At 43.4% G+C, this 26165-nt stretch overlaps 1 protein-coding gene and 1 long non-coding RNA gene across 5 annotated transcripts; one reads left to right on the forward strand and one right to left on the reverse strand.

Moving 5' to 3' along the window:
* On the reverse strand, positions 1-25979 carry LOC117224544 (6-phosphofructo-2-kinase/fructose-2,6-bisphosphatase). Of its 4 annotated transcripts, none has more exons than XM_033477545.2 (6): positions 25784-25979; positions 9684-9848; positions 6803-6972; positions 5321-5704; positions 4165-4434; positions 1-2153 (listed from the first exon to the last, which is right to left on the reverse strand). In XM_033477545.2, exons 1-6 carry the CDS (start codon positions 25977-25979, stop codon positions 1725-1727), a joined length of 1614 nt encoding a protein of 537 aa, XP_033333436.2. In that variant the 3' UTR covers positions 1-1724. The 4 variants fall into 4 exon arrangements, with proteins under 4 accessions (XP_033333436.2, XP_033333455.2, XP_033333445.2 ...); XM_033477564.2 differs by lacking the exon at positions 25784-25979 and adding an exon at positions 11099-11257; XM_033477554.2 differs by lacking the exon at positions 25784-25979 and adding an exon at positions 10888-11079.
* Positions 23271-26165, forward strand: LOC117224566 (uncharacterized). The gene is made up of 2 exons (XR_004491260.2): positions 23271-24542; positions 25802-26165. It is a non-coding gene; the product is annotated as an uncharacterized LOC117224566 (long non-coding RNA).

Genomic DNA, 26165 nt, shown 5'->3' on the forward strand with positions numbered 1-26165 from the left:
GAGCTTTGTAAAAAATGTTTATTCATAATGTACAATTAAAAAAGAAAACAAAGACAGTTGAATGTATCTACGATACGACTTAAACGGCTAAAAACGCTCCGCAAACCTCCGTCTTGTTTCTCGAGTGATATAAAAACTATCAGAAGTTACGCCAATGGGTCGACACTCGACTAGATGAAATTTTAGTCACATAGAAAGGTGTTCCGGGAAAATCAGCGTTTCTGGTGACGGAAACAATACGCCCTAGCTAAGGCACGCGTGCAACTTCTATAAAAAAATAAATTTCTCTTCCCACTAATCACCGTCTCTCGTTAATCACCGTTTGTCTTATCACACCGTTCACGATCCACTCGGATAGTCTCTCTCTCAAGTTTCACGCGAGCTGCATCCGCGCGTCCTCGGCCGAGAAAGAGTTCAATTGTTTGAAGATTCCGAGGACGTCCGCGTCGCGACTAACGAAGTATTATGCACAACTATGCAGTCTACAAGCTAACCTAATATCGAAACGCAGCAGGACATCGACTCCGCCCAACTCCGATCAGAGTATGTACTTAAGTTCGAACATAATCGAACGGACACCGAGGCCGTCGATTCCGCGCGCGTAACAATGCACGTTCAGCCGCCGCCAATTGTCTTCCCGCTTAACGATCACCGTCGATTTCATCGGCACGATTTAAACGGCCAGATCTTTAATACGCTACGCTAACCTACACAATTCTGTCTTCACCGCTACCACGCGTCGCTGAAAGAAATCTAATCTCTAATTATCACTTTTCTTTATCTCGGCTTCGAATATCTAGGTCGTTTTGTCCAGGAACTAGCTAAAGAAAGATTCGATTCTAGGCCTAAGAACATGGTCAGAGGTTTCTCGTCTTCGTTGCTCCGGTGTCCTGCGATCCTACCGACTAAACTGCGGATTTTACAGCAAGGTCCTGGGAACCGAGCCCACTGTATATGTATAGTCATTTCTCGTCGTCGTTCGACTGGGCGAACGATTCTCTAACAATCACCTAAAAGAGCACGAGCCAAAACAGCGTGAAGCATCAGCGTGTCTCGAACAAAAATGGGAACTGTATCTAAAACTTTCATTGCACTTTCAATTCCTACGTCTACGGTGATTCTAATCAGCACTCTTTCGCTTGTTAGGGAATCGATCCCCCTTCTGGATCCCCCTTATGGATCCCCGAAACCCGCAGTCGGACAGGCGTCGACCGTCGATCGTAGCTGCCGAGTCGTCGCGTGCAAGGTTCCAAAGAACACGGTGCACGGCTGACAACACCGCTTCACCTGTCTGTCGCCTACCGTTAAAAACTAAAACGCTTACAAATAATTAGAATAATATAGAGGGCTCGAGCAGCGGGATTACAGAGTCGCTGCGAATAGAAAGGAAAAAGAGGATCGGACCGGGGAAACTCGGTCGGAGAGAACTCGCGTATCGGAAACAGAAGCGTTCGCTTCGCGATACTTCTGAAACAAACGCAGTTTGCCCGTTGTCCCGCGTTCGGTGCTTCCGGTTTCCCCGGCATCGATCCTCGCGAATACATCTTAGAAAGCTACGTGAAAGAAACAAAGAAGAAATAAAACGAACTTCCTCGCCGTGAGACACGGTCGCTACGCCGTCGGACCCGATCTCCGAAACGTCGATGTCGCTAACGGAATCCCGGGAAGCGCCAGCCCAACAGAGATCGAATTCTGGACGAGATCGTGGATCGCCGGGCGGTTCCTCAGTGCTGCTGCACCAGGGTGGGCCCGTTTCCTGGGTTCCTCCACGGGTCCGGTATGTCGAAGTGATCCGGGACCGTCAGCAGAGCGTCGTCAGCGGTGCGATCCGCGCTGCAGTTCTTCGGCTTCACTCGAGTCGTGTTCACGCACTCGATCGGAAGCTTGAAGAACTCCAGCTTGTAATTGTAGCCCTGGCTGGTCGCTCTGATGATCGTGTGGAGCGGGACCTCCATGTACGGCAGCTCCTGCGGCTTCTTATCCATGAAGAAGCCGATTATGCAGCGCAGAACAGCCTGGTGGGACACCACCAGGATGTTGTCCGATCTCTGCAGCTCCGCGATCACAGGGTCCACACGGTGCATCGCGTCCACGTAGCTCTCGCCCCATGGGTAACGGTAGCGCAGCTTGTCCTGGTCGCGCCAGGCGAACTCCTGCAAAATCAGCGCGTTTTTTTGTTTATTTTTATGGGAACAGTGAAGTTGTCTTGCGTCGGTCAACTACCGACTATCGGTGCTTATGCAGATGTCGAGAACAATGAAGTGCATCATCAATGCAGTGGAACGAATGCGCATTCCGGGTGCAGGATAATCGTACATTTTTATCTTATTCGTAATGAATTCGATTGTTATGTTAGAGATTGGACTAATGTATCTTCGAAGGTGCGATCGAAATCAAATCGGAATCAGACGACATGACTCGACGAGTTCTCAGAAACTTCAGAAATATACGACGTACAGCCTAGCTGGATTAAGAGTTGGATTAAGATACCGTTAAACAATCAAGCAGAACATGTTTGAACATTTTTAGTGTTTCTCTGCTGAAGTTAATTAAATGGCATCAAAGATTAGAGCACTTCGCACCAAGTGTTACCATGACGTTTATTTTGATCGATTTCACATTTTTTATTTCGAGATTCTTGTACACTATCAATTGTCACTAGTCTCTGGAAAAAACAGGCTGATGGAGCCGGATATTGTTGAGTAATTCCTTACGCTCGGTTACTTAAATATTTACTTAAATACTTTAATTCCTTTGGTTTGTTTATTTCTGAATAAACGATCGTCTTATTCGACAAATGTAAAATTAATTGCGTCCGAGAACATGTATTTCTTGGCACGATTTTTCTGCAACCTGCAAGGCCCATACGTTCGACTGTGCGGAACAAAACAATTGACTTGCAAGAGCAAGCAACGCGTAGAGCTGACACCTTTCCCCGCTATGTTGTTAACTTCTAGGCAAATAATTTTTTATTGCTCCGTTTAAATCAACTTTTTTGTCGTAAGACTAGTTTATCTTTCTAACGTTTACTCGGCACGCAATAAAGAACGAGTGACATAAATCAGGATGAAGGCCTTTCAAACTTGACTGACAAGTATGATTGACTTTGTGCTCGAGAGATAAGGTGAGGAACGTTGCTCATTGGCTGGGAACATTTATCAGTTTCGAATCGATAGTTTTACGATTTCGTATGGCAATACTATCTCTTGATAAAAGAACAAACGGGAATGTGACACGCGGGACTAGAAATGATGCAGATAAGCCTGGTCCTGGAAATGAGACACGCTATCCGAACCAATTGCAAATCGTCAATATTCAAGATACTCATCATCCTCGATATATTCAATTCGTTCCACGCGACCATTCGTTCGGATACATTCGATTCAGAAAGCCAGACTTATTGATTAGGGAGCAGTTGCCGATCATCAACTTTAACAATTTATGCTGCGAATTGCTTTCTCAATTTAGAATCTCGAGGACCTTTTACTTAGTAGCAATTGTGATTCAGCGTTGTGCTAATAAAACGTCTCGATGGGAAATACTGCGAACCTGATGCCGAGATCAAGACCCACTGATTAGGGAGCTGCAATAGTTCTGAATCATCGACCTCAGCAATTTATGCGGCAGTTTTATCTTTCTCAATCAATTTAGAACTCGTACGGCAATTTACTTGGAAGAAACAATTTGCCGTTCGTTATTAAACAAATAAACGAGGTGATTAGGAGATGCTGTGTCATTCCTGCATCGTCAATGTTAACAGTTTACACGGCCATTTCATCTTCCTCAGTTAACTTAGAATTTATTGATTCATTTATTTGAGAATGACAATTACTGGACTGCAGTTTTCATGTACTTTCTGGCAAATATGGAGTCAGTGAAACGCAGTGAAAATATCAAACGAATTTAACAACATGGTTGCATTATCTCCAACTCTTTAGAATAATTAAAATAAATAATTATATAATAAATAATTATTTATATATAGTTCCTGCTTCTTAGAATAGATGTCGGAAACTTTTATTTTGCATGAAAATTCGCAACCTAACAATTACGATTCGGTGCGAATATGCAACGTAATGGAGGATATAAGTAGTCTCATTTGGAGATCAAGGTTCACAGACTACTTCATCAGGCTTAAATCATGAACTGAACGTAGACAAGTACCTGCGGATATTTCTCTTGCATCTCCTCATAGGAGAGGCCCTCGCATACTCCAGCGTAAAGTTCGTTGAGCGCAGCAACATGCTCCTGCGGCGCTTCAACGCCTCGGGCAGTGGCGATGGTCCTTCGAAGACGACTGGTCAGGACCCTCAGGTCAGGAATCCGCATAGCGTTGAACTTGGTAGACAACGCCTGAGCGTATCTCTCACCGCGAGCGCTCAATACTGCATCGCCACCGACTTTGCCAAGGACGTTGTACTCGCTTTCTCCGTGCTACAAACGAAAGAGAACTTCAGTTACCACGATCTGCTACAAAACTCGCGACGCAGTTAGCTAATCGATCGAATCCCGGAGCTGTTGTATCAACAATCGTTGAATAAAATGCTCCAAAAGCGTCGAGTGTCACTTCAATTTTCATCGAAATCGCGATTATATCGAACGACTAACGAAGCATCATGAAATCTCCTAACTCTCTCTATCATAATTGTGTCTACCCTGATTTTCATTATTGAATCATGCAGTTGCAAGTAAAATCGAATTGCCGATTTTTGTTCGAGTATTTGGATTTCGTAGCTTCGAACGCCTCGAAGTATCGAATTTGCACGATATAATATAATCGAATAGTCTGCTCGAACACAACGGTAGGCTGTTAATCCAACACAAAGAAACCGTAGTCGGAATGAACGTCGTTGAAGGAAAATTCTCGAGGAAAATCCGTTGAAAGATGATCATCTAAAAAGATCCAAACATGACAGTTCATAGGCTAATCGGTTAATCAAACAGGCTTCAAATTCAACAGAAAAGACTATAGCCGCGAGGAAACTCGTTCAAGGAAAACCGACGATCATCTGTAAAGTCCCCAACATAATAGTTCACAGTCTAATTAAATAGAGTATCAACTCGACGCAGAAAGCTACGGTCGCGACCAACTTTGTTCGAGGAAAACAGACGATCATCCAAAAAGACCCGAACATAATGATTCACACAGCCTGATGTGTTTGAACATCCTATCTGGCTGGCAACCAAAGAGAAACCAAGAGAAACTACGCTCGGAATGAACTTCGTTCGATGAAAACTGATAGAGAACCGCGCGAAATGTCTCTAATCCCGAAACAATTAAAACAAGACTAAGTACAATAAAATGATCGTGTCTACTAACTCGAGAGAAGTACAGAGTGTGAGGCTTGAGCGTGACACTGCCCATGTATCCAAGAATAGCTGTCTCCACATGGCCGGACACCTTGTAAGTCTCGATGTCCATGGTTGCAGTGTTAATCCGTATTCTAGGGTAGTTCTTCTCGTCCATGGGCTCGTACGAGCGGACGTAATGCGCGACCTTGAGCGTCAGGTCCTCCTCGGCCACTGCAGGATCCATGCCGGCGTAGTCGGTGCTGTGCCGCAGGATCTCCTTGTAATTTTGCTGAAGCACCAGCGGGTCGTCGCAGACGCACTCGATGAAAAGCACGCGATAACCGAGCTGCCCGGAAAAGTAGTCGAAGACCTCGGCGCGCTGCGCTCGTGTCACCAGCGTGGCGTCCAGAATCTTCAAACAGGAAATTTCTCAGAACTGGATACATACTTCACTCGCGACGCCTAGCATCGTGTTTCTGTTCTTTTCAGGGCATACGGGGAGCACGGGGGGCAGAGTTTATTTCTCGGTTGGAGTTCTAACATCGCTGGTCACCGGGGCGATGCGATCGATTATGTTCAAATGCGTTCAAATTGCGTTTACATTGCATTCAAATTGCGTACAAACGTGTTCAAATTGCGTTCAAATGTATTCAAATGCGTTCAAATACGTGGGAAACGAGAGCAGGCAGATGCAAACGCGTTCAAACACTTACATACTAGTGCAAGCGCGTGGGAACGAGTGCAGGCGCGTGAAAATGCGAACAATGGCGTGAGAAACGCCTGCAAAAGTATCTAGATGCTTGAAAACAGTTGTAAGCGCGTGGAAACGCTTTCAAATGCGTGGAAACGCTTTTGGATGTGTAGAAACGTGTTGAAACCGCTGAGAACGTATGCAAACACGTTTAGACGCGTGCAAACGAATGCAAACACTTCTAAACATCTGAGATTGTCTTAAAACGCTTGCAAACACGATCAAACGCTTGGAAACAACTTGAAACGCCTGCGAACGCTTTCAAATGCTTACGAACGCTTTCAAACGCTTGCAAACGTCTGAAAACATCTACAAACGCATTCAAACGGCTTTAAACGCTCGTAAACGTCTGTAAATGTCTTTGACCGCGTTCAAACGCCTCTAAACGAGATAACGACCTGCCCTGTCGCGAGATAACGGGACGTAGGCGTTCACGGTTCCCGAGTGCATCATGAAAAATAATCGGTCGGCGACACTCGCGCGACGCTGTTTCACGATTGTAGGAGAAAGGCGGATTGTGAAAGACCGGCTCGACCAGCCTTCGAGTGTCTCCGCCCCCGATCATTTCGCGCGATCTCGAGTGCGTGCGTGCAAACGAAACAAGAAATATCCGATCGAGCTTCTAGACATTCGAGATTCTCAGATGGATCACGGATCGGTCGAGGGGTCTCTTTGTGTTCATCTCCAGACCGATTTCCGGTGCGGTTTGACGCGCTCGTCGTGCGTTCGACAAGCATCTAGCATGCTGGTGATACTTACAGCTACGGAATTCCCGGCTGCGAGCCATGAGCCGCAGTCTTGCATCGCGTCTCCCTGGGCCAGGGCCCTCAAAGCCGCGTTCGCCGTGTGATCCGGCCGAAACAGCTCGTGAGACACTGCCTCGCCATACGGCTCCACTCTTCTTCTTCGGTACTCGCTCACTCTCATCACTGCAATTGCAGAATTTCGGTTTAATTGGTGATCGCGAGTGATCGGAGAAGAGTTGGAACCGCGAGACACGGATTATGGTTTACAAAGTTTAATTAAATGACACTGAACGTGCCATAGATTGCTTCGCGACAGTGATATGATTGCATTCGAGTTCCGAGTTCGCGCAGTTTTTGACTGCAACGTGCGTTTTGATCGAGAAATTTGTGAAAGGATGTCTCGAGGAAATATTCTGATAATATCGATAGCCAAGGAAGAAAGTTACTTTATCCTGTCCGATAGTTCTTGCGTTAAGACGAAGTCTATTTTATGCTGTGACTTATGTTCAAGGGTTTTCCTCATTTTGACCTGAATTTTATGAATAGTGACTGTGATGCTGGTTTCATCTCGATGATCCGCAACACTTGCATACATTTTGAAATGATCGACGCAGCGAGATGTCTAACTATGTCTTAATTACAGTAAATCAAAATAAAAATGATGTATGTGAATCGCGAGAGAAAGAGAGAGAGAGAGAGAGAGAGAGAGAGAGAGGGAGATGTAAAAAACAAGATAGAATATAATAAGAAAAAATATAATAGAAAATAACATTCTCATTCTATGGATACCACAGTACCTAGATACAAGTAGGTGTTGACAACGCCCAGGTATGTCGTCAAATTGAGAGCAAGTTAGTAAACAAGCTATCTAGCAATCAACTGCATAACGCCTGTACAGATATTGCGTATCGATTGATCGCAAAAGACATTCTGCACTCTCATTTCGCGATAACATCTCCGAGTAGAATCGGTCTTTTTCGTAAATCGAGATATCCTCTTGAAATATCCTCGACATTAATCGATCTCGAATGACATCACGGTTTTTAATCGTTCCTTGGTAAACGAAAACGCCTGCTTTCTTTAGCACAGCGTGCTATTCGACGCCCACGCAAGGATAAGAATAATTAACGACCTGCGGTCGAGTTGCGACTTCGAGACCCCGTGTGACTTTTTAAATAAACATCGTTTCACACAGTCCCCGCACAAAGGAAGACCCACTTAGCATCCACGTTATTATATTTAGTTACTTATCCTAAGAAAAGCTTGCTCGAAGGTGCGAACGTATCTTCGGAAGATTATTTAAAGAAACCTGAGGGAAAAGTCGCTGCAATTTTCAAGAACCCCCGTCGGAAATCCTGGAAAATCGAAAGTGCGTCTAATCGTCGGGGTGTTCGCGGAACGGAGGTGGCTCTACACCTGTCTAATTCGGACGATCGGGGCGCAAAACATTCTATCTTTAGATCAAATTAATTCGAAAGCCCGCTACAGGTAACTCCGTGTCGCAATTCCGATACCGAGCAATCAGTAAACAAGATTTATCAACTGTTCCTCCCGCGACGTTCCTCTTCACGCAAGGTTCTTCAACAGGAAAGCTCTGTGTCCGAGGAAAACCACTCTGGGCCGGACAAGATAAGTCCCTGTCGTCCGACTGTGTAAGTGTTTACCCGACAACGGGCCGAGAAAAAAGGAACGAATGCGTTCAAGGTAGATCGTAAGTCGTAAATGGCGGTATACGCAACGCAGTCTCGTCGTAGAAACGTATTTTATCGCCGCGGCACTAAAAGAATGTTGAAGAAAAATCATTGGAATCGATGGACGTTGGCCACACCGGCAATCAAATAATTTACGATGAAGTCATGACAGCAAGGAATGAAACATCGTTAATTGGAGGATGCGGGAAAAAATCGATTGGTTCCGCCGTCGATTGCCGACGATTGGACTGCGGATTTGATTACATGACGCGCGGCACTAATGGGATCATTAGGCTTAATTAATTAGGCACCCTTTGCCGCTGCGAGCATTAATAGGGTAATTATCAATGTCAGTAATCGTTCCAGTTTTCTTGACTCTTCCTTACTTTAGAAATAACCTCATTAAATTTCTATCGTGTACTTGCTGGATATTTGTGTACAGAGTGTCCCAACATTAATGTACAAGCGAGAAACGAGGAGTCCCTGAGGTCATTTGAAGTAACCTTCTCCTTAGCGAAAGTGCAATCTCGCTTGTACAATAGTTTTGGGACACCCTGTATTTCTGCGTATATCTGCAACTTGCATTATTATTTATATATACTAAAGGTTGTTATTTGCGAAGCGTACGAATAAATTCGAAGTCAATTATGATTTGATCGCTATTGATTGTGACATATCGACAGGTTAAATACAAAAGAATTTGTGGTCATCGAATTCTTAATTCTCTGAAGTACGATGGACCTCTGACATTCTTTGTTATCGGAATGCTTTGTTCAGCAGCTCGATCTGAAGCGACCTAAATACAACGCTAATCATTAGACTGCGGATCTTTGGCCAAAGAAAACTTTCCTACGTCGGTTGACAATTTACAATAATATTCATACTTAACAGATTATTACTAGAAATCACTGTCAAAGCCAGACTCGTCAAACTACAGCAAAGTGTTAACTTTTCTCTCATCCCAATCAGTTACAATTTTCGCAAGATCTTTCTACCCGCGTCCAACAAGCTAATTATTCCAACATCTGTAAAAGGGTCAAGTAATATCGTCCAATTTTGTTCCCGCGCGTCGTCATTCGTCCATCGCTGGGTTACAATTATAAAAAGCTTTAACGAACGTCGTCGGCTTTATCGGATCGGCCCGCGATTGCCGCGGAAAATTGCGATTTCGCGTGGAGATAGCGTCGTAGCGTTTTTGCTCACCTTTAGTGGAGTAGCCGTTCCAGTTGAGCCTGCGCGAGAGACATTGCGCCACCTGGCTTTTTCCACGACCTGGCAGGCCGCACATCGCGACCACCACCCCCGCGAATTTCCGCGGCGACTTCGTTTTCCCCGGCGTTCTCATGGCGATCTTGTCATTCCCGGGCTCTGTAACCAAAACGAGGACAAACGTGAGAAAAAAACACGGTTGGATAAGAGGCCAGCGTGACGCTGATCGGCGGGTCGGTTTCAGCACCGGTCATTCTTGCTCAGCCCCGGGAAAAGCGGACCCGCCGCGAACAATGAGGCCCCCCGAACAAAGCCTCGTAAATATTCATCGGCTAGAAAGCGCGTTCAGCGACGCGTTTCCCTCGCGATCGTGCCGCCCGTCCGCTCCATCGCCGGCCGAATTAATCGCTGCATCGCAAGTTCGCGGATCTGGCAAGAGGCCGAGTCAGCTATACGCGGCGATCATAAAGCAGAAACGTGAATACGCGCAATTCGAAACTCGCGAGCAGGCCGCCTCGCGTTGCAAAATGTTCGTGCACGCGGAAAATCTGGCGACTCATGCTTCGGTAGGACGGAGTTTGCACGGTCGATTGTTCTGCCCGTTTCCATTGTCCGCCATATACCGTACTGAAATTCCCGCGAACCGTCCCGAACGCAGGATGCCGACATAATTGGGCACCGTCGCACGGTAAATCCCGGGGCTCGCGTTTTTCGTGCGAACGTACCGGTAATTGATGTTTATTGACCGGCCGTTTATGTAACGGTGTGCGCGGTAATCTCAGGCGAAACGCAGCAATAGGCGGATTTGATTAATCGTTATTCCGTTCCAAGGAAGCCGGGTGCCATTTGCGCCGGTCGGAGGCGCGCGTTATCTTTATTAGCGGAACGTCAGCGGGATATTTTCAAGAGCGATCTATAGCAACGGCTTGCTAAAATAAAGCAACAAGATACAGGCAGCCGCCGATCGACGGAGCGGGACGGGGAATTGTCACCGAAATTTCCCATCCCGTTTCCACTGCCACGTGTCGGTTCAGATTTCGATCGGTCGCTGGTCCGCGTCCAATAATCTGTATCGTCGACAGATAAATACCAGCGTCAACAACAATAGGTGCGATCAGCCACTGAAAATTTCCGCGTGGAAACGGCAATTTCGCAGAAAATTGGTTAGAGCAAGGCGACAAACGACAGATTGCTTCACCTAGTGGAAAAACCCAGATAATAGGCAGAGGTTTCCCGTTCAGAAAATATTCGAACGCCATGCTCCGCTCGTTAGAATGCCGATCGGCTCGCTCTCCTTGTTTGAACGTGATCGTGTGGTGGAAGTGGCCGCTCGAATTGGAACAACGACGCGTCAGAATCGTGTCACACCGTTGTCCGATCGAAGAACGTACGCTCGGAGTTCTCCTTACCGATCACACACATGTTTCCGACAACGTGTCGCGACCCCTCGCACGAACAACGAGCTTCGCCGAATCGATAATGTTGTACAAGTTCGAATGCTGCCACCAAGCGAGAACTGCTCTTCGGGCGCTAATTGGTAACTTCCACCCGCGAACTTCTAACCAACACTGACAGAAGATCCGTGCGAATCCCACATGCCGTTCGTGGACTTTATATTTAGCGAGCGGATTCGGCCAAAATTTTCCCCCGACCCCCCTCCTCCAACCACATTTCCCGGCGGCCGATGCGAAAACACACTTCCGCGCGCTTCTTCCCTGACCCTCCGATGCTCTTTGTTGCAAACATTTTGGCGCATTGTCCGCGGATCGCCGAGCCGATGAATGAAGTGGCTTTCCCCCTATCGAGTTTCATTGACCGGGCGCTTCGGCTTCGGCTGAACCGATTCGAACGCGAAATCTGCAAGGGAAATGCTGAGGAAACATTTACTGCGCCATGTATACGTAAATCGGAGGAACTGGGGTAATTTCTATGCACGACGATCGACTTTCGATATCCGTGCTCGGAGATTACGCGTCGAATACATTTGGAGTTCGCTGTATTTGGTTATATCTTTGCGGGAGGCCTCGCAATTTTTTCGGCGAAGATAGAGTAGCGGAGTCGGTTACACCGGGCTGACCAATTACTGTGACTTTGGACACAATTAACTTTATGTCGAATAAGATTTTTTTATTCAAAAATGAACCAGAGTCGCAGAAATTCTGTTAATTTATTTTAGTTATGTTAATGTATTCTGTATTCTGTAACATATGCTAGAACTGTCGTGTAAGATATCGTCAAATTGAATTGAATTCATAAATTCGTTTCTTAACAGTAAAATGATAATACCGTCGGTAAAATACATATTAATAACCGTAACAAGGAAGTACTACGGTAAAAATACGGATGTGGTGCCTTGGCATTACGAAATCAGCATTTTCAAGTTTCCGTGTTTTGAAAGAGTTGATTTTGCAAGTAAATATTTTGAAGAAATTCATGAATTTTTTCTACACCTGCAGAATTTAAATGTAACGCTTGATAACTATTATAATATCGCTATGATGGTTCGGTATGAGTTCTGTGTAATTTTTGTGTAATGCAGAATTTTGTATAATTGTTGTGTAATTTTTAATATTTTAGATACGCTAGAAGCTATAAAATCCGTATATGTAAATGAATGTAAATAAAGGAATACGAAACTCTTAATCGCGTATTTAATATTCTGTGTACGGTATTCAAGGTTCTTAACTTCCAAAAGCTCTAGCACGGCTAGATTAAAGAACTCGTTCTTGACTCCCTAATCTCGCATTAAGATGCGATGCATCAACGATGTAAATGAAAGGATTAGTCGGATGAATATGAATGAGCTAGAAGTGACGTCCACATATGGTTTATGAACAATAACAAGCTTAATATCTAGCATTGAATATTCGGCTTTACGAACATGTGGATGTTGCCGCCATCGCTTTCACGCGTTTATTTTCGAAAAATGAAGAAGAACGATGAGTCTCCGTGGGTCATTGTGACGATTCCTGGCCGAGATAAAAATAACGTCGTCGGGAAAAGTGGAAACGAGAAAAACCAGCAGGGTGGCATAGTCCAAGTGATATTATCGCGTTCTATTTTCCTCTAAACCGGTCTTAGATAAAAGGTCGCTACACTTAGGCGAATTCTGAGGGCACACAGTAGTCGTTTCGATTTTTCTAAGAATTAAGAAATCGAATATTTTGTAACAAAACACTTTCAGTTTCTTTTTTATCAAGTATGTAATTTTTATTGAAAAACCACATCGACTGGAATTACTCTAGTAATCCATGGGCATTTCTTGGCAAAACCGATTAATATAGCATTATTAATATATTAATATTAGCATATAATTAGGCATTTTTAAATGAAATTTCTTTTTGCTGGTATTGACAACTGTTGCACTACAGAATAAAAATATATACGTATATAGGGGGGATAAATATTGCGTAATACACAAATTGACCAAAACCTTTTTATATTTTTCATATACTACAGAACTTTGTTTAATTAATTAAAATGCCGGATTATATATAAATGCTTCAGAATGTCATTACTATAGTACAGATTTTTATGTAAAATAAATGCTATCTTCTTGCTTTCTTTAATCATTTTGATGGATTAAAAATAATACATTGATATTTTTCAATTGCTTCAATCTTTTTAGCACTTTAAACTGTGACTACTCAATTTTGTTATAAATGCCTAAAATTCGCTCTCCAGCCATTATAAACAAATATAAATATAACAAATATCCCTTACTGACGCTCAGATTGTCCACAAAAATGAACAATTTGGGAAGAGGCGATACGGTTGTTCGAGCCTTGCAGCTCGTTTTTATAGTTACCAATTGCCAATAAATATAACAACGAGCCAAAATGCTCGAATAATCGTATCTTCTTTACCTAAAGTGTCCATTTTTGTAGACAATCTGAGCCTCAATTAGGGAGACATTACTGTAGATAGGAAGAAAATTTACTTTCTCTGTCCAAAAACCCAAGAACCAAAGTGATATATTTATAAATTGATTCCTCAATTCCTAAAAAGATCAGAATAACCACTGCGTATCCTCGAGTTTCTACCAAATCTGGCCACCCATGATTTCGTCATTCTGTACGGTATCTGCTCCCAGTACCGTCGTTTTCTCCGTATTTGGTCGCGATATCATTACATGCCCCGAGCCGCAAACTCCGTCGACAGAATTAATTACGAATTAGACCCCTTGATCTCAGGGATCAAAGGGCCACGGTCGATTTCGCCTCGATCGTCTCAGCTTTTGATTAAATTTCGCAAAACACGGCGAAAAAAACAACGATCGCCGGAAACGGATATTCAACGAGAATTACGCAATCTGTTCGCAGTCTAGCGGCGTTAGATGCCGATTCTATCGATCGATCGATCGCGATGAAACAATGTGAATCCGATCGTCGAGCAAGCTTACGCGAGCTTTGTATTTCCGTACGCTATGTGGATCGAAAGTTTGGCATCGGAACGCGAGCAGATCGGAATGATACGCTCGTTAGGTCAACAAATTTAACCTACTTTAACATACTTTGTCTGTCGACGGTTGCTTGATAGTGTTTTGCAACTGGCGATTCACTGGCGAGGATTTTCGAGCCGCAGGAATTAGAAGCATGAATCAACAATCTGTTCGGGAACGGTTTCTGTTGGATCTGTTATTTGGAGGAGAGTTATCGGGCTTATGTTTGATATAGTTCGCGGACATCGCTATACACCGTTCTGTTTGCGGATCAATTTTCTATGGAAGTCAGCTGAGAATTTGTTGCCAGAAGTTTCGAAGCGTTCCTGAAAAACTGCGCTAGTTGAAGTTATAAATGGACTGCCCGGAGCAACAATTTCTGATGAAGTTGTTATTTAGGGAAGAGTTATTGGGCGAGAGACCGTTGACGTAGTTCCTGAACCCCCGACTTCGTTCTGTTTACGGAGAAATTATTGATCGAAGTCAGTTGACAATTCGTAGGCAGAAGTTGCGAAGCGTTTCTGAAAAAGTTGATATTATAAATAGAGAACGCGGGTGCAATAATTCCTGTTGAACTCTTGTTATTCAAAGAGTTGTTGTGAGACCGTTTGACGTAGTTCTTGAACACGCGACTTCGTTCTATTTACGAATGAAGTATTGATTTCGGACAATATCAGAATTCGCTGCCAGAAATTTCGAAGCGTTTCCGAAAAGCGGTAGGAGTTAAAATTATAAATAAACAAAACGTAGCTTCTGTCGAAATTGTTGTTTAGAGAAGTGTTATCGAGCTGCTGTTCGGTGTGCTTCTTGAACATTCAACTTCGTTCTGCTTACAAAACAATGACCGAAGTCAGCTGACAATTCGCTGTCGGAAGTTTCGAAACGTCTACGGATAACAATATCGGTACAAAATTATAAATAAACGATGTCGGTTAACGATTTCCGTCGATATTATTACTTTATAATAATTGTTATAATTATTATAACGAGCCTTGCAGCTCGTTTTTCATAATTACCGATTGTCAACAACTGTAAAAACGAGCCGCTCGAATAATCGTATCTCCTCTTCTTAAATTATATCCATTTTTGTGTACAATCTAAGCGTCAATTAAGGAGAATTTACTGCATTCTATTTTAAAAAGTGACACAATTCGAAGATTCGAAGAGACAACAATTATCTTACAAATTCATTACTCCAATTACTTAATTGCTTCATACGCAATCCATATACAAACGTCGGGATATTTATAACAATTTAAACTTCGAGAATATTTAAATTTCATTCAACAATTTAGACAATTGTGATGACCAACAAACAAATAGTACTTAAAATGTTTTAAACAAACGTTCTAATAAACATTCGCCAGTATTTACATTCCTGTAAATTTCAGTATCAGGAATTTCAGAAATTGTCAATTGGTTAAGTAGATTTCGAGAAATCATGGTCACCGTTTTGAAAGACAATTCCGAGACAAAAGCGTGTACAGTTTCGTGTAGCAATGATCATTTATAGAGGGGGTCATCTTCAACCAGCTGTAACTTCCTTAATTTTCAGAGTTCAGACTTAAGATTTTGTAGATGTATTTTTAAACTCCACATTTTTCAAGAGAATGTAAGAAATCGACTTTTTCAAAGATCCAACACGAGATGTTTCCAACAGTTTTCAACCGTCATAAAAACGAGGTGTAAAGCTCGAATAATCGCATCTCCTCTTCTCAAATTATCCATTTTCGTGTACAATCAATTAAGAAGAATTCACTGTGTAGCTTGACCTTCCACACTTGATTTTTCATTCGATTGATCCTTCCAGAATATTACTATACCGCCAGAAATTGCAGTTCGAGTCTTGAATATCACTGCACGCTATTAACACGTTCCGTGCCGAGCTTTTTTTACTCGAATCTTCACACTTTGATATTTTACTAAAACTTGATGTATTACGTGCAATTATTAATTCTCGTACACATAACAACGTAACAAAAACTTATCAACGCCCATTCTTGCGGTGGAAATTGATTCTTCGGTTCTAAATTTCTTGTAAACAATTTGTTCAGTTCACTAAGTAAACATGCAAGCGTGTACCATCGATGGTACACGTGGCACGGAACGTGTTAATTGCGAGACCTTATTTTTCTTATGATTTTCTTTCTTAGCTAAAACCGCCCCAGAACAAGCTACGTACAACAAGCTCGAAATTTTTATAGAGTCGTTCATCAACTCCAACAGTGGCATAACTTTTCCAACAGTCGATTAAAGCCGCGTTTGAGCTTAATTTATTGCAGCTAAGTGCTGCGACTATTAAAACTAGAATTCCTTCCTATTTGCTGACAGAGTTTCCCTAAAAAGTACACAAGCCGTGCCAAACACAGCGCGCCAGTGCACACAATCTGTTTGTCTCGTATGTGTACCGAAAGCACGTTTCATTTCAATGTGCCATAACATCTCCGACAGACAGCCGGTTACGTCGCATTTCAGCTAAAAGCGACGCGAACCACTTCGGATTGTTGTTAAACCGGATTGTTTATGCGAAACCCGCGATTCAGGGTTACACTTAATCTTCGACGTGAAATGTTTATGCGGAAAGTCAACGATGTGAGTCGCAAAAATTTGTATTACCGCGGACTTTAGCATCCGACGAGGTCAGATGCGTGGTTACAATAAACAACCGTGCTCCGATTATTAGTTCGTCGTTCACAACGTCTCCGCAGGTGCCGGCGAACGAAATATCGCGCAGCCGACAGACAGAACGCGTCAATACATGGTTGGTGCGTTGACCCACGGTCGCGTCGTCGTCACACGATTCATTATTCACGAACGGAGCCGCATCGGCCGACTGCTTTCCAGCGTGTGCGTGTGCTCGCGCGAGCGAATTGGTCACGTTGGTCGCGCGAGTTCACCGCTGGAAAAAAAGAGAAACGATTGCGAGACGACGCTCCAGAGAAACAATAATATTATTGCACCAATTATCGATCCGTGCCGCCTGAGAAAAAGTATGTACGTACGTACATTTGAGAACGGCGTGCACACGCCGCGGGATCACGTGGCCAGGCTACGACATAATCGCGGCGTCCAGCGCGAGCGCGAATCGATCGTTTACGTTTCGACTGTTGGTGACGCGACTCTCGCACCCTTCCGGCGAAGGGTGAGAACAAGGTCGGCACCGAGATGATCGATAACACCGTCGAGATATCCTCCGCGGATTGCATCAGTCGGGATCCCGGTTCCCACGCCCACGCTCTCACCGCAAAGTGGATACCTGTTTATCGTGTCCGATCGATTTTTCTATGTTCTCTTGAAAAATAAGGGTTCGAAAATACGTCAAGAAAATCTCACGTCTGTACGCTGAAAATTAAGAAAGTTACAGCTGGTTGAAGATGACCCCCTCTATAAATGATCATTGCTACACGAAACTGTGCACGCTTTTGTCTCGGAACTGTCTTTCAAAACGGTGACCATGATTTCTCGAAATCTACTTAACCAATTGACAATTTCTGAAATTCTTGATACTGAAATTTGCAGGAATGTAAATACCGGCGAACGTTTGTTTAAAATATTTTAAGTACTATTTGCTTGTTGGTCATTATAATTATCTAAATTGTTGTATGGAGTCGAAATGTTCTGGAGATTTAAATTGTTATAAATATCGCGGCATTTGTATATATGGATTGCGTATGAAGCAGTTCAGTAATTGCAGTAATGAATTTCTAAGATAATTGGTGTCACTTCGAATCTTCGAATTGTGTCACTTTTAAAAAAAAAAAGGCACGTTTTTATAGTTATTGGCAATCGGTGACTATAAAAAACGAGCTGCAAGGCTCGAATGATCGTATCCTCTCTTTCCAAATCGCCCATTTTTGGGCACAATCTCAGCGTCAATTAGGGAGAATTAACTGCAACTGTTCTCAAATCGAGTCTCAAAACGAGTTGAATATCATTCGAATGTTAGAAAGTGAAGTTTTCTAGACAAGTAAAGTCTAACAAGACTTGAGTAAACAAATAATTGTATAAATGGCACCGAATTGCAATTTAATCAAGAAATTTCTGGCCTTTATACAAGTTAATCCGTTTTCAAACGTGCGCACATAGTTGTCCGCAACCGTACAATTATATAACACTGCTAATATTTTGCATTCTGAATAAAAAGTTATAAACGTATAAAAAGGCGTGTAGGCGTTTTAAAACATGAAACATCAAAAATATAATCTTGTTATTCCAGCCCACTCTGTAACGCGATAAATTCCTCCGAACGCAGCCACGATCCATGATTCCGACTCGAGCGTCGCGAGAGCGTGCCGGTTCGATCCGGTAGCGATAACGGATCTAATTGGCTGCGATAACACGGCGCCCAAAATTCTGCCGTATCTGCAGAAATGTCGAAACCGTTACGCGGCCCCGCGTCTATTTATGTAACGCGCGCGAACACGGCTTATCCGCGAGAACGATCTGAACTTTGCCGATAACCGCCGACAACAACGACGACGACGCTTAGATAAACAGCTTTCGATAAACAAAGCTTAGATAAAAAACTCCGAAATTACGCGCACCATAATATTTGGCCACGAATGAAAATAGTCGAGGTAGAAAATAAACTTTAACCCTTCCGCCAGCCACCGCTATCAACCACGAAACGGCTGACTGGCACTACCGGTTACAAGGCTCACCTTCGACCCCGCTGTGTTTTTCAATCGACTTTTTATCGCAATCGAGTACGCGCCGACTTTTTGCAGTCGGTCGAGTCCGCGTGTTTTTTTTTATTTTCGTTCCTTCGATCACGTCTTGAGGAAAGTCTCAGAAAATTGATACGTCGATTGCGGCAGCGAGACTTTGGATTATTATGCGTTCGTGCAAAATGTTGCGTAAAGATCGGCGGCATAGCCAAAACAGCTGTCTGCATGAACTGGAATGGAACGGTTCGTGTGCGTCAACACGTCAACATTCTATGAGTTGAGCTGATTATTAAGCAAGCCGACGTGGCTGACGGCGTTTATCAACGAGAAAAATTCTGCTATCGCGATCCGTTATTTGCCAGGGCATTTCGTCGGGTATCCGATGCAAGAAGACTCCGGCAACCTACCGGAGATTGCTCCGAAATCCCAATAATCCCTGTTTGAGTTACGTTTCGATGTCGAGAAGAGATCAAAGCTCGATAATGAAACGGTTCCAAGAACTTCAGGTGCGTATTCTCGCGATAAGGTGTCACAGATTCAGCGATAACGCTGCTATCTCGTCGAGTAACGGAATGAATCGATGTCGTGCCATCGGCGAGATGGATCGGCACGGTGTCTACTCGAGAAGATTACGAACTTAGAGCTACGATAGGCTTAACGGTTCGAAGATTCTATTAGATAAATCGATTAGCGAACAGGAGCATTAATGAAATGATCGCTGATAAAGAGTTTTGCCGTTTTGTAAATGGTACTTAAATCCGTTAAGATTTTGATAACGGTGTAACAGTAATAAGACTGTATCGATACGACGTAATACAGAAATCGTTACGTTACCGAAAATGTTACAGTACCAAGATCGTTGTAATATCGATATGTAATAGCAGTCGTGTGCGGGAAGAACCCGATGTTACGGGCTCGGGTCGGGCCGAAGAAATTCGAGCGGGATCGGGACGGGATCCCGATAAATTTCACTGTTTGAGATCTCGAGATCCTGAGTCCCAAAGGTCCCGAAAATCCCGAGGCCCAAAAGTTTCGGGACTGCGCTCGGTTCTTCTATATATATATATATACTGTTACATATGATATTATATATGATATGATATATATATATCATATCATATATAATATCATATGTAACAGTATTCATGCATAGAGACCGAGACTGCCCGAGACCATCCGAGACTACCCGAGAGCACCCGAGACCATCCGAGACCATCCGAGACCAGTCGAGACCAGCCGAAACCTCCCGAAACCTCCCGAGACGATCCGAGAACCGAACGCAGTCCCGAAACTTTCGGGACCCGAAACACTCAGTATCTCGAGATCTCGAACAATGAAACGTATCGGGATCCGCCCGATCCCGCCCGACTCTTTCCGACCCGTCCCGAATTTCGGGTTCCCGAAACTCAGACAGGTTCGCACACTCCTAATGAATACCAAAAGCGTTACAACACCGAAACCGAAATAAGTACAAATGTCGTGGCAGATATTAATAAGATGACACATTTTAAGCCATACCGCTATAAGCCTCGTTAATTTTAACTACGAAGATATTGACATAAAATGTCACCCTGACATGTGTAAAATTATCAATTCATTTTATCGGTTTACCTTTTGGTGACGCGGCAGATATTAAAAGCACGATAGATTTTAAGTAATACGTTTATAACCCGGACTATATATAACTTTAACTACAAGAATATTGACACAATTTCGTACTCTAATATGTACAAAAATATCAGTAAATTTTAATATAACAAGATATAGATGTAACTGCAGTCGCACTTATCGTTCGGCAGCATTGCACATATCGCATCTACATATTGTAAATTGTCTTCTGTTTTCACTCGTATCGTTTTTTTCCACTGGCAAACACAGTATGTACATAGTACACGATCGCAACGTGCCTGCATTTATTCTGACTTCGATAGCACAGCAATTGCTGTGCTGCATAGCAATTTCGGCATTCGCTGACACAATATCGACAGTAAAATAATGCTGGTTCTATGTCTGTGTGCCGGTATTTTTATTTGACGACGGTGACGTCACGTCGGTATTTTCGTATTCCGGTTTCTACGAGGATTTTCGCAGTTTCGACCGAAAAATACCGGCACGATGGCTGTCCGGCTTAGCTATTTCGGGATTTAGCTATTATGTAAACGGATTGTTTTAGGTGTGCACATACGATTCCGGTACGTTACATTTCGGTTGAAGTCCCGATCTCCGTGTCGGATGGACAAGTTACGAGAGAAACGTATTTAACAGCGCTGTTCCATCACGATATTTATATGCGTGCCAGCAAGGACAGTATAAATAATTGGCGTGTGTTCTGAAAGCGATACACGTGCATCGACTATAGCCGAGTTTGCAATTCAGCTCAGAGAGTGGCCCACGCCGTCGCCGACTCGTTTCGTCTTCTCCGCGCGAATATGTGCGACATGTGGCGGCCCGTGGATTTGACACGACGCCATTCCAATTATAAATTCCATGGGATATCCTTGACGAAGCAAGCCCGGCTTTTGTTCGCCATGGTATTCAAGCTCCTTTCACATTTTACCGCGATCAAGACACCGGTGTTCCGCGGCCGACAGTCGGCTGTGTGCGTGTCGCTCTCTTGAATAATTTCACGGCAACCATCTGATTAGATTACGAACATAATCACGCGATTTATGATACGCCGGAGTCGTCCGTCTGACGCAACACTAATTGCCGTCGGGTATCGCACACATGCGCGTCGAATCTGAGGGAACCGTGTTTGGTAACTGGTATCCGGCTGCACGAATGCATAGCGAGAGATCGAAAAATTGTTGTTCGATTTGAAATCATAGTAAATTTTCCTCAATTTTCTCTCAATTTCTAGACAAAAATGGACGATATAGGCAAAAGAGATACGATTATTCGAGTCTCGCGGCTCATTTTTATAGTCGCCGATTGTCAAGAATTAAAAAAACATTTTATTATTATCATTATTGTTTATAGGTAGAAGGAAAATTAGAGATGTAGTATTTGCTATAGATATATTATATCTATATATATATTGCTATATACATATATATCAATAATATCCCCGAGCAAATATTTCATACTACATCTCTAATTAGATATATAGCAAATATTGCTATATATATATACATACATTGCTATATATATACATCTCTAATTAGATATATAGCAAATATTGCTATATATATATACATCTCTAACTAGATATATAGCAAATATTGCTGTATATATACATCTCTAACTAGATATATAGCAAATATTGCTATATATATACATCTCTAATTAGATATATAGCAAATATTGCTATATATATATATATATATATATATATATATATATATATATATATATATATATTCGCTCGGGGATATTATCGATCGATATGTAAACTGTTTAAATGCAAACATTCGTTTGCGAAACGATCAAGAGTGGTTCAATTAAATATATCTGATTACTGGACCGCGGATTTTATGCAAAAACAAAATTGTCTGCCTTAATTGCCTTAGCACGGGAGCTACATGAACGTCTATCTCTTTTTCTAATAGCGTTGGTGTGTCGGACATGTTTTGCATAAGAGCGACTCATTTCTGTCATAAATGCATAAAATCGAAAACTTTTGATGTGACTCACAAATCAGGACATATGGACACATGAATACCGAAATAAAATATACAGTCACTTAATGGCGACGAACATCAAAGAGTTGTAAAATTTTAATTGCTAATTTTATATTCCGCAAGTAGATAACATTTGTGGAGATACTACATGAGAGTTCGATCGTGATTTAAAATTCGTACTGTGTTACTGGAAGAAGCAGTTGAGATTTATTTCTCCAAAAAATTCGCGATCGAAGTATTAATTCTATTTAATTAAAGCTCCAAACACATTCTAAATATTTTGCGAAATTTGGCAGAAATTAACTAAACCTTTAAGTTTAAAATAATTAAAAAATATAAATAATTAAGTTTTAAATTATCCTTTCTAATTTAACTCCTAGAACGCGTCTGCATAACGAATAAATCTAGCTCGTGATTTCGTACCGAAAAATCACGAACTCGCCAGCGGGTAAAGACCTTCCAACGGTTCATTTCAAATGGAATCTGTTGAAGAATTCTGTCTCCCAGCACTTCCGGCACCTATATCCGCATAGTTGTCAAATCTTTGAATAGCCGCCGCACTTGCGAATAATTTCCAGACAATTATTTCCGAAAATGAGACAGCCGCGAATTTGAACCGGCGAAGCTGGAAATTTCCGGCGATACGAATCATTATTGTTTACATACGTATCATTATGCGCGAGATAATGGAATTAAGTAATCGCGGAGTGCAGCGTATCGAATCGATTACGCTGATCGCGCACGTGTTATGCAACCGTTGAAATAAAGTGAATAATCTTTGAGTGTGGCTGCACGTATCGACTGCAAGATAGTTGCACGTATAAATTAGAAGCGATAAAGTTCGTCACTTTAGACCGTTGCACAACGGATGTTTTCGATGTCACGAAGTAATGTGACCACGATATAGAATCGCTCGAATGGAATTCGTCGGGCAATTCGACACACTGCTGTTCGAGATTTCGAGCAATCCAGAACATCCGGACAACACGGGAAAGTTACGGGCGACGCCATCGTCGAGAGGGAATCTCGCGGCGAACACGTGCAACCTGTGCGCTTTCCACGGAAACCCGCGATTTCCTTGAACGACAGGTGCGCAAACACTCGAATGCCGGAATGTGTGCAGCAGGAAGCCGGCACCGCGGCACTTATCTAAGCTGTCGAGGCAATTAACGATTGTTTGCGATCGTTGATCGCCTCGGGAGGAACGGGATCTGTTCTCGCGCGGAGGCCTGTCCGTCAAATTTGTAGCTCTGTTTACGTCTCCGAGAGCGTCTCGAGAAGCCGGCCGGCGATCGTGGCAGCTGTAACACGGTATCTCGCGACTCTGCAGCTGGTTTCCCTGCGTCACGCGTCCTTCGCGATCGCGTGTCTCGTCGAACGTCTCGAGACCGCCAACGTTTTTCCACGATACCGTCGCTATCGGCGTTTGAACATCGGTTCGAAGGGAGGACAGCAGGAAACGCCCCTCGGCGAGCCGCGTTCCCATTGGCCGATGGAACAGCTGCGACGATAAATAACGAACGAGTCCACGATATTGTTTATCAGCGAGTTAAATATTTCAGGAGGTCCCGATTGCTTCGACTCGTTCAATCGAGCTACTTCCCCCGCTCGACCAGTTTATCCAGCCGAGATAATGCCGCGAGCTAGTCTGGCGCAGCGGTTTCTTCATTCAAATTCTTTCGAGTGTAACATACTTGCAGACCGATACGAAACAACGCCGGCTAAATAGCCAGGCAGTGCCAGCGGATACCCCGCGACACGATTCTATTTACCACTCGGCGTATTTATAGCGCCCGAACGTACCCGAAGAGATCGGGAGAGCTGTATTGCTGGCCGGTGTTTATCGAGATTGTTCATCCGGCTGACCGTTCGTCTTGGAAACAATCGGCGAAATTTTTGCGAAGACGCGCGAACACCGATCCGAAGATGACGGATGTTCGAACGCTAACGGCACACTTTTGATTCGAAGTGCTGCGAGGGGGTACCAGAACATCGGAAGTCGACGTTTTTGGTCTCGTTCGACGGCGAAGAGATCGTGACACGAGATCGCATCGGTTTTGTCGACGAAATCAATTTTTTGGACTCGTCAGGGATTTGCAAAGTTGAAGAATCGCCCGGAAATGAGGTATGTCAGAAAAAGCATGATCTATGTCGACACAGCGGTTGTTGATTAAAATATCTGAAATATCTTAAAAGCGGAGGTTCTGCCCTTTGAAACGAGTCCAAAAATATCGTTCTACGATTTTTTTTTACAATGTTACGGAACCTTGAATTTCGGCAAATTTTAGTCTCGCATTTAAGGGTCCCAGAGATCTGGTGTTCAAGTGTTCACGGCACACTTGTGTTTCAAACTGCTATAAAATGGCCGAAAATAATCGTAGAGCAACGAATTTGGGCTCGTTAGAAAGAGAAAACTTTACGCTATAAGATCGCTCTACTTTTATTTACGGACAAAATTATTCGAGCTCCTCGAAGGTCCAGAGATTAAAACAAACCGTTAAAAAGTTAACAATATTTCAATGATGCCATTGCTAACGGCTCAAATATTCCAGATGCAAAAAACCGAAATGACTTAAAAGCGGAAACTTTACTCATTAAAACGAGCAAAGGTACATCTTTCTACGACTTTTTCAACCGAAGTTAACGAACTTTGAATTTCATCTTTTTGAGACTCCAGAAATCTGGTGTTCAAGTGTTCACGGCACCCTTTTGATTCAAACAACCATAAAATCGCTCCAAAAAATCGTAGAGCAACGAGTTTGGGCTCATTAGAAAGGGGAAACTTTACGCTACAAGATCGCTCTACTTTTATTTACGGACAAAATTATTCGAGCTCCTCGAAGGTCCAGAGATTAAAACAAACCGTAAGAAAGTTAACAAAATTCCAAAGATGCCACTGCTAACGGCTCAAATATTCTAGATGCAAATAACTGAAATGACTTAAAAGCAGAGAGTTTACTCATTGAAACGAGCAAAATTACATCCCCCTACGATTTTTTCTACCGGAGTTAACAAACTTTGAATTTCATCTTTTTGGGACTCCAGAAATCTGGTGTTCAAGTGTTCACGGCACCCTTTTGATTCAAACAACCATAAAATCGCTCCAAAAAATCGTAGAGCAACGAGTTTGGGCTCATTAGAAAGGGGAGATTTTACGCTGAAAGATCCGCCTAACTGCATTCCCGAGAAAAATTTATCAATCTTCGAGTTCGAACAAATTTTTCGCCGCGCGTGTTCGCCTGGCGCTGACCTAGCGCATGCAGCGCTAATACGTATCGAAATCCCAGAATTAACCAGGACAGTTTCCGCAGCTATCCTGACCAATGACAAATGCAAACAAACTCATTGTTAACTAAGAAACGTTACCTTTGCGTTGCTCCTCAGCACTGGGAGTCATGGCGCCGCTTCGCAGAAGGTTCTCCTTGTTCTCTGCCAGCGTGTCCGCGGTGTCGTCGGCTCCTTCTTGCAGGAGGTTGGCCTGTAGGGCTAGTTTCCTAACGGCGAGACAGTAGCCGAGAATCGGAGCCGCCAGCAGGTCGATACAGGCGGCCACCCAGGGCATAACCGACGTGGATCGTGCCGCAGAAATGTCCCTCGATCGCTGGACGTTCGCTCGAAGAAGATCGTGGCCGCCGCGACCGTGCACGCGGTTAACAATAACGGGAGGAATGAAATGTAAACAACAGCTGTCCCCTGAATCGGAACCCGGCGAGCTGGAGCCCTCTAATTAAACGAGACACACGGTGAA

Source organism: Megalopta genalis, chromosome 4, assembly GCF_051020955.1.
Source record: "Megalopta genalis isolate 19385.01 chromosome 4, iyMegGena1_principal, whole genome shotgun sequence".
Taxonomy (NCBI): Eukaryota; Metazoa; Arthropoda; class Insecta; order Hymenoptera; family Halictidae; genus Megalopta; species Megalopta genalis.